Below are 9,986 nucleotides of genomic sequence, written 5' to 3' on the forward strand. Positions count from 1 at the left end.
GCTAGATGGAACGGAATCTCTTCTTGTTCACAGTCCTCACCTTCTGCAGAGTCATCAGGAAATTCTTGCCATTTCTTGGTTTGTTGACGTGTCTGGGGTTTTGTGACTGGAACTGTCTCAGTTGATCTTTCAGTATCTGTCACAGGAAGAAAACCACATGGAAGGAGAAGGTCTCTGTGTAGTGTGCGATTGGGCCATCTTTGTACTCTGGTTTTACTGTATAAACTGGAAGATCGCCAGCACACTTCACCACTACAAAGACATCTTGTTCCCATTTATCACAGAGTTTGTGTTTACCTCTGAGTCTGACATTCCGCACAAGTACTCGATCTCCGACTTCCAACTTGGATGGTAGAACCCGCTGATCAAACCGAGTTTTGTTTCTTTCAGCACTGCTGGCAGAGTTCTTTGATGCCATTTGATAACTTTCTTTCAACCGTGACTTCAGGTTCTGTACATACTGAGAGTGTGATGGACATTTCTTTTCACAAACAGGAAGACCAAAAGCAAGATCAATTGGGAGTCGAGGACAGCGTCCAAACATAAGCTCATAAGGAGTATATCCTGTCACTTCATTTCTGGTACAGTTGTACGCATGAACAAGAGGTTTAACATATTCTTTCCATTTTGACTTCTGTTTTGGGTCAAGAGTTCCTAACATTGCTAACAGCGTACGATTAAACCTTTCTACAGGGTTTCCTCTAGGGTGGTATGGTGTTGTATGACTCTTTTGGATTCCTGTCATAGCACACAACTCTTTTATCAATTTGGACTCAAAATCCGAGCCTTGATCTGTATGTAGTCTTTCTGGTATTCCAAAATAAATGATGAAATTGTCCAAAAGACATTTGGCGACCGTCTTTGCCTTTTGATTTGGCGTTGGAATGGCAATGGCAAACTTGGTGAAATGATCGGTCAGCACAAGAATGTCTTTGGTATTGCTAGCATCAGGTTCAAGACTCAGGAAATCCATACAAACGAGTTCCAATGGACGTGAGGTTTGAATGTTGACCAGTGGAGCAGCTCTCTCTGGCAGACTCTTCCGACGAACACAACGTCCACATGTTTTTATTTTCTGCTCCACATCCATAGCCATTTTAGGCCAATAGAATCGAGCTCTAACAAGGTATAGAGTTCTCTCTATTCCCAGGTGGCCCATGTCATTATGAAGACTATGAAGAACAGATTCACGAAGGTCTGCTGGAAGGACCAGTTGGTATACATGTTGATCGTTCTCTTGTCGCTTTCTGTAAAGAATGCCATCAATCATCTCCAATTTAGTTAATTCTCTAAGGAGAAGAGGAAGTTCTGGAAGTTCACCCCTGACTGTTGGAGGAATCTTTTCACCAGTCTCCAACTGATGGATAACTTCCCTGATACTAGGATCAGTTCCTTGATGGTCTTTTAGATCAGCATGAGACATTGCAGGAACAACAGGAAGTCCATGTGAATCTTCAGAGTAGTCCACAGGAATTATATCTGCCCTGACTGAGAGTGATTCAACCAAAAGGCTTTCAACTCGAGTTCGAACCAGACGACTTTGGCAAATTGCATTAATCACTTCAGGTGATATCTCATTATTGCTACTATCTGAAAGATGATGTTGAGCAAACTGAGAGATAAGTTCCTGATCTTTGTGGGCAACTTCATCTGTGACAGATTTTCCACAAGGCCGACGAGAGAGTGCATCAGCATCCAGATTGTGTTTCCCTGCTCGATACTGCAGCTTAAAGGAAAAAGTAGAAAGTGCGGCCAGCCAACGATGACTGGTAGCATCCAGTTTAGCTGATGTCAAGATATAAGTAAGTGGGTTACTGTCAGTGACAACTGTAAAATCCGCTCCATACAAATAATCTTGAAACTTTTCTGTTACACTCCACTTCAGGGCTAAGAATTCAAGTTTGTGAGCTGGATAACGACTTTCGCTAGCTGACAAACCCCGGCTAGCATAGGCTATTACCCTGAGCTTCCCTTCATGTTCCTGGTAGAGGGCAGCACCCAGTCCAGTGGTGCTGGCATCTGTATGGAGGATGTAAGGTAATACAGGATCAGCAAACCCCAGGACTGGTGCAGTAGTAAGTTTGTCAATCAGGGTATTAAAAGCCAACTGACACTCAGGACTCCATCTAGAACCAAAAGGTTGCTTTGGATCAAACGGTGGACACTTATTAGATTGTACCCTTGAGGTTTTATTAGTTGGCGGGTACCCACGGGTCAGATTGTTAAGAGGCTTGGCAATAGTGGCATATCCCTTTATGAAACGTCTATAATAGCCAGTAAATCCCAGAAAAGATCTCAAGGTCTTCAAATTGGTAGGAATTGGCCAGGATTTCACTATGGAAATCTTTTCTGGGTCTGTCTCAACACCTTTCTCTGAAACAATGTGGCCCAAATATCTAACAGATGTTTGGAAGAATTTACATTTTTCCAGAGAAAGTTTTAATCCAAACTCTTTCAACCGATTTAGAACTCTCAATAGACGGTTTTCATGTTCTTCAAGACTGTTGGAAAATATAATCAAGTCATCCAAAAACACCAAAACCTCTTTCAAGTGCAGATCACCCATACATTTCTCCATCAATCTTTGAAATGTTGATGGTGCATTAGTAACCCCTTGAGGCATCCGATTAAACTCCCAAAACCCAAGTGGAGTAACAAAAGCGGTCTTAGCTTTATCTGTTTCATTCATTTCAATCTGATAATAACCAGATTTCAGATCAAGCACAGAAAACCATTTTGATCCTCTAAGTGCTGTAAATGATTCTTCCAAATTGGGCAAAGCATATGCATCTTTGACAGTTTGTAAATTAAGTTTACGGTAGTCAATACACAGTCGAATATCTCCATTTTTTTTCTTAACAACAACAATTGGAGATGAGAAAGGCGATTCAGACTCCCTGATAACACCAGCGTCCAGAAGTTCACGTAAATGTTTGCGAACAGCCTCTATGTCTTTTGGGTGAATAGGTCTTGCACGATGCTTGAAAGGAGTATTGTCATGAAGATTAATGTGATGTTTCACTTGCTTGGTGCAACCAAAATCTAAATCATGATGGGAAAAAACTTCAGGTATAGCATTTAACTCTGTTATGATTCTTTCCTTCCATTGTGATGGTATTGGTGACTCACCAAAATTGATGTTCAAAGGTGTTGATGTTTCCTCAGCTATATGGTTGGTCACATGGTGCTCTGAGATGATACCTGCATAGGCTTCTAGTTCAGCAATGATACTTAAAGCTGATATAGAAGTGTCTTGTTTCGTTTCATTAGAGACAACTACTGGAACCCTATTGTGTGAGCAAGCTTGAAGTGCAACCAGACAGCTACTGACAACCAGACCACCCGGCAGGCCTAAATCCGGGTGTCTAACGACAGCACACCGACTTGCCACACTAGAAAGTTTGGCACAACCCTCAACCACCACTGTGCAACCAGCTGGAATAAGAACAGGGGTTTTGCTGTGGAGTGTCACAACACCCAAATGGTTGCCACAGTTCTGCTGATGCATTAACTGATGCAGAACTGTTTTAAACTCATATGAGGTAGGTTCAAATGTTGGACAGTCACTGGAGCAAAATTTTTCATAAAGAATTTCAAGTGTATTCATGCCTATTAGCACTAAAGCTGGAAATCCAGGTCTCACATCAGGAACAACTAAAGCAAGGGTTTCAACTGTTAATTCACTCCCAATAAAGTCTTTTGGAAATGTTATTGGTACTTCAACATAACCCAAATATGGAACATGTTGACCTGCAGCCCCTTCAACATGAAGTAGGTCATTTAGCGAGTGAACTGGTTGACCTGAGAGATGTTTATTGAAGAAAGAAACTGGTATTGTAGTGACTTGAGAGCCGGTATCCAGAAGACATTGAGAGCTGTAGCCAGCAATGTTGACTTCTGCTGTACATCTGGAACCGATTAATCCCTTTGGCAAATCAATTTTGGGTTTTGTCTGCAATTTGGCACACTTAACAGACTCTCTCTTTGCGGGACAAGGTTGGTCCAGCTCAGCTCCTGTTCGCCCCTCAACAGGAACTGAAACTAGTTTAAATGTGCTGAAGTAGAGGGATTTTGTCTCTGTCTCTTCTGTTTATCATAAAATATTTTCCGCTTTGCAGTAACCAATGCTGGATTAGGCTCATTATCACATTGAGGCTTAACATGGCCATCCTCTCCACAACGGAAGCAAAACCCAGGTTTAGAGCTAGAATTGCTAATATGTACATCTTTAACAGTCTTTTTCACATTAGGCTTTGCAGTAGCTTTTGCAGCAAAAGGTAGCTTGGTGCCCATCTGACCTGCTGTTAAAGCAGTGAGCTGCTGCTGTATTGCTGACATCTGTTGTGAAAGCTGTTTAGTCATGTTGTTCAGAGCAACACACAGATTAGTTTCCTGGTTAGTATGTGCAAACTGGACCTGAGATGAAACCTTTTGTTTAGTGGTACCCAAATGGTGCTTCATCCGCAGGGTTTTTGCTGCTTCCCTGTCCTCTTCAGTTCTAAGTAACAACAAAAAGTCAGCAAATGAAGGTGGATTAATTTTTCTCTGTTTAAGTTGAAGTTCTGATATTAGGTTGTTGTCCCAACATCCTCTGCAAAATTGGGTCAACAGTCGTGCATCCATATCCTTCTCCAAAACACCTCCTCTCTTCACTGCATGCTGTAGCCCAACCTGCAACCGCTGCAAATAGGCAGATGGCTTTTCTCCACTATCCTGATAAGTGTCCATGAATTTAACATACAACTCCTCTCCATCTTGAACAGTTCCATAGGCTGAATCAAGTTGTTGCATGTATACTTTTGGTAATGTATCTGGACTCAAATGTTTCACTATATCACAGGCAGGTGGAAGTAGACTATCACGAATTAGTCTGGTACATTGCAACTGTGACATAGAGGGATCTTGAAGAACTAAATCAACACTTGTCCGCCATGTGTCGTAATCTGTCTCATGACTTGGCCTGGGGACTTTTCCAGAGAATGATCTCAATCTATGTGATGAGTGCATATGCAGAGAGCTGTCCCCACTCCTGACAACATGCTCCACAACATAGCGTTGCACCTCAGGAGGACTGAGATCACCAGCAGAAATAGATGTGGACTGCTTCTCCTGACCTTGCACTTCAGTTCTGCTGGAGATAGAAGAACTGGATGGAAGAGGAGCGGAGTGTGGAAGGGATGACAGAGGAAAAGGGAGTTGAGTAGTAGCATGAACTGATGGCTGCTGTGCTTCAGCTTTCTCTACAAGTTGTTCCTCTTTTGCCTTCACTGGCACCACAGGACAGAACTCTGCAACAGACTGCTGTATCTGGGACATCACTTCTGTGAGGACTTCAGCATATTTTTTCCCAGACAGCTTGGCAATTTCTTGTAAATCTGCCAAATACTTATTTGTCTTTAAGCCACCAACTTTTGAGGCATAAATCTCAGACAACCTTTCAATATGAAATTTATCACCCACATCTGATGTAAATGTATATGGTAATATTGGAAATAAACGTGCTAAAGATAATCCAGAATCATATTCAACAACCAACATTTGATCAAATTCTGAATCACGCAAATCTATAGTAGTTTTCTGCTTAATATCACCATACTGTTCAAGAAAATCAATAAGTTCATCTGTGGGGTTTTCTGAAACTCCATCAATCAATACTGTATTAGAGATTTTTAAACCAAGAGTTTCAAAAACTTCCATGATGGAAATTGAATTGGTGAGTATGAACTAAGACTTATTTGTGCAACTTTATTCAACCTGGTTTCTATTAATTACTGATCAAAACAGCTCCTGGCTAGCTCGCCAATAATGTAGCAGTTATTTAATGCAGTTAAAGGACTAGATGGCATATAATACCAGAAGGTTAGGTTCATCTACTGGAGCTGTTGTCAGTAATCAATAAAAACAATACAAAAGAATAACTGCTTTCATTATTATGTATTTTAGAGAAGGAAAAATAAGTGAACACCACAAGACACAAACATACATGAAAAACAAAAAAATAAAGACAATAAATATATACATACACAATACTGCAGTAAATCTTGTATATAAATGTGCACAAAGAGTCCTATCTTTCCCCAGTAGTCAGCACATTGTCTGACTGACACACATTTAAAAGTCCATAATTTAATTGTCCAATTGTTTGAGATGAAAATGTCCAAGCGCAATTTGTTTCCACCAGAGAAGGGTTGAATAATGAATTGTGTGTCTTTATAATGAGATGGAGGGGGAAATGTTGTGGACCATCAGACTCCTACCAGACCAGTATAGAGTGAGTTTTAAGGTTCTCCTGGCTCCAGCCAGTTGTCAGAAGCTCGCCATCCTTTGACCCTACCAAGGGATCACCTGGCCTGTATTAAAATAAACAGGACCAGTAAATTACCAGCCTGCTAGTTAACTAGACTTTTTCAGATATTATACACAGAAATAAATGCATTTATATCCACAAACTAATCGTTAAGACAAAATAAAGATATCAGCATTTACCTCATTATCTTAAACACATATTGAATTTAAGAAGTTAAAATTGATGATCAAACAATTAGCATTGGCTACCACCACCAACATGCCAACCAAACAACATTTGTGTTCATTACTCACCAATTCCATATATAGTTCAGTACATGACAACTTCACGACTCCAAGCTCACTGGATGTTCAGATCTACATGATTTTTTATATTGTGAGTATTAAAAGTGCATAGTAAACAAAGAGATAACCTAATTGTTTGGGAGAACAAACCTGTAGCTCCTTTGTCTCCAGCTCTCCCCCTCACACCTGACAGGGAAAACTGGAGCAGGCCTGATTAACCACTCAAAATGCAGTGATTGGCTGAATGCACTGTGTGACTGACTGTCACTCTAACCAATGGAGCAGGAAAGGCGGGATTAGGGGCAGTCTTTTACCCTGGGTTACATCAACATTTAACAAATTATTTGTTTCTTCAGCACTCTCTAATAACTCTCTATATTTAAGTTTTGTATTTTCTCTTCCTTTCTTTCCCTCTTTAATAATATTATTTGACCTGTGAATTTTACTAAATGTTCTAGCCAATATTTAAACTTTATCTTCATCTCTTATTATACTTGTATTATCTACTTTAATATAGGATATTCAAACTCTCTCTTTATGCCATTCATTCTTTTAATTATTTTCCAAATTTTTCTATTTTTGTTTCTTTCCCTACTGTCCAAGAGAAATTTCTCCAATATTCTCTTTGTGCATTTTTACTCGTTCTCCTTAACATTGCTTGTTTTCTTTTATAATCAATTAAATTCTTATAAATTGGATTACCTTTTCTTACCTTAAATGCTTTATTTCTTAACTTTATTGCTTTTTTACATTCATCTGTCCACCATGGTACCATTTTCTTATTATTTTTACACTCTGCTTTCTTTATAGAGTTATCTGCTGCTTCCATGATTATCTTGCAAATTTTTAAATTCACATCATTTATATTCATTCTCACATCTACTTTTCCTAAGTTTATTTCACTCAAGTATCTAAATTTAATCCAGTCTGCGTTATGAAAATTCAGTTTTCATTGACTTTTATATTCCTATTAATTAATTTAAATCGTACTCTTATGGTTATGGGATAATGATCACTACCTATTGTTGAATTTTTATTAATGAACCACTCACAAATACCAGCTAAAACATTTGAGACAATTGTTAAATCAATAACTGATTCTATTCCTGTTCTTATATTGATTTTTGTTCCCCTTCCATTATTGATACCTTCAAGATTTTTCATTTCCATTAATTCTTCTATAACTTGTCTATTTTTATCATTACATTTACTCCACAAAGTAGTATTTGCATTAAAATCCCCACACCAAATGACTTTCCCTTCCAAATTTTCAGTTAACTCCTCATTATTTCAATTTATAATGTTTTACATTGATTATAAAATTTTCTTATTTTCAATTTACCTTCTTGTTCCCATATCTCAATAACTACATATTCAAGTTCTTTCCCTTTCCCTAATACCTGACATTGTATCCCTTGCTTTATAAATATTCCTCATCCTCCTTCACCTCCCTCCTGTCAATCTCTTCTTACACTATCATATCCTTTGATCACAAAACCTAATGTTGTTTTTAACCATGTTTCCTGCAAATAATTTGTATTTCAGACTTGGGTGTTTCTTCTCTGATGGTCAGTCCGGATTCCCTTTGATTGCATGGTGCACACAGCAGCTGAAGTCCCAGATTAAGTTTTGTCTGATTAAAGGTGCAGCTGGAAACCAGAAAATAGGTTTGGATAGGTTGGATGGATGGACAGACATTTGGATGCATGGAACTGGCCTTTCAACTTTAAACATTATTAGTTAATTGACTTTCAACTCCCCTTGTCCACTGCTAAAATACATGCAAAGCAGGAAGCAACTGTGTAGTCATCCCTGGACTTAAACACATGGCTAAACCGTTTATTTCAGAGCCGTCTTTAAGAGTTGAGATGATCCTTTAATCCAATTCTACACAGCAATCAAAGATCCATGAATCAGGCCCATTATGAGCAGGCCCAGGACTGCGCCAAGCTAGGCCTTCTGCATGTCATTACTGGAGTGCTGCACAGTAACAAAGCTGCTTTTAATGAGATTCTGCAAAGCTCCAAATCAGGCCGTCCCACCATGCATCCTGGCTAATTCACTTAAATATAATTCATTCTGAAAAACAATTGCCAATTGAGACGCAAGGAGGAGGTTTGTCCTCCTGATGAGCATGTAGGGAGTTCAACCTTCACAAGCAAGAGGCAGAAATGCCATTATCCATGTGAGGGATATTGCAGAGGAGGGGGAGTGGGGCCATCGGCAGCCAAACGTAGAGTGATTAACTCTAATGTCCTCAATGTCCCCAGACTCACAAATGCAGATTTGGCAGCCAGGAGAGGCTTTAGAGTATCATTCATCCCATGGAAAGCTAATAAAATCAGATAATGCACAGCTAATGCTAACAGCACTCACTTTTTATAAATAGCAGAATAAATATAATATTCAATTACTAGTTTATACACAGAGACAGAGAGAGAATTCAATTTCTATCTGTCTCTTCTATGAGGGTGATTCGTGTTGCCTGCAAAGTTTTTCTGACAAAGACAGAAAAATTATAGAATAAAATGCCATCAGTCACACACACTATCATAAACTGATGCTCTGTCAAACAAATGACATCAGCTGAGCTGTTCACATGCAGATTGAGATCCCCTGAATCACCCACTCCTGTCAGGCTGTGTCAATATATCTCCTGTAGGTGAACGTGCCACAGTACATGAGGAAGATGAATTCACTGCTTTCTCCAGTCATCTGTTATGATTGTGAGTTTAAAAATTAGATCTTAGTGTGTGGTGCTTTGGAGAGCCGGGCCAGATCCATCATGCTGTCCATGTTCACTGTTTGGTTTAAAGAACTTTAATCACTTTCACTTACATGGAGCCAGAGAAGCAAAACAAATACCAACATTTACCGTGTTGTTTCCAACAGGAGGCTTCACAGGGAAAAAATACAATAAAATATGGAAGTGATCGATATTTATCGAATCAATGCAACTTCACATATGTGTTATAAAAAGAATCAGTTTGGTTGTCCCATTATGTCATTTCTAACTAATAAAAGTCAGACTTGTGTGTCTGGTACACACAGTAGAGAAATCGCTTATTTCAACTATAGAAAGCAATAAATTGTTCTATAGCAAAAACTAAGAAATATTTCTTTATTAAAAGATGAAATCAAGTATCACATTGGACAGGATTTAATAATAATATTCTCATGGTTTCATGTTTGGGCCTGATGGTGACCTCTGCAGATTACAGTGTTCACAGTTATGATGACATGACATGTCTCTGGCGTATCATAACAGGAAGTCCCTCAGACTGAACCCAGGCTCTCAGCCAACAACAGATGTCTGTCCTCTCTCCTCATCACACAGTTCTCAGATCAGTCAGGATTACCGGCAGATTAATATCAGGGATGTAAAAGCTGGTGGA

The 9,986-nt window shown here is 39.2% G+C and overlaps 1 protein-coding gene across 1 annotated transcript; it reads right to left on the minus strand.

Annotated features, from left to right (window-relative positions):
• Positions 1-3,562: 3,562 nt before the first annotated feature.
• Positions 3,563-6,770, minus strand: LOC122819316. Its single transcript, XM_044095946.1, has 3 exons — positions 6,742-6,770; positions 6,601-6,663; positions 3,563-6,350 (listed from the first exon to the last, which is right to left on the minus strand). Exon 3 carries the CDS (start codon positions 5,695-5,697, stop codon positions 4,042-4,044), a length of 1,656 nt encoding a protein of 551 aa, XP_043951881.1. The 5' UTR covers positions 5,698-6,350; positions 6,601-6,663; positions 6,742-6,770; the 3' UTR covers positions 3,563-4,041.
• Positions 6,771-9,986: the final 3,216 nt, after the last annotated feature.

Source organism: Gambusia affinis, linkage group LG17 (assembly GCF_019740435.1).
Source record: "Gambusia affinis linkage group LG17, SWU_Gaff_1.0, whole genome shotgun sequence".
Lineage (NCBI taxonomy): Eukaryota > Metazoa > Chordata > Actinopteri > Cyprinodontiformes > Poeciliidae > Gambusia > Gambusia affinis.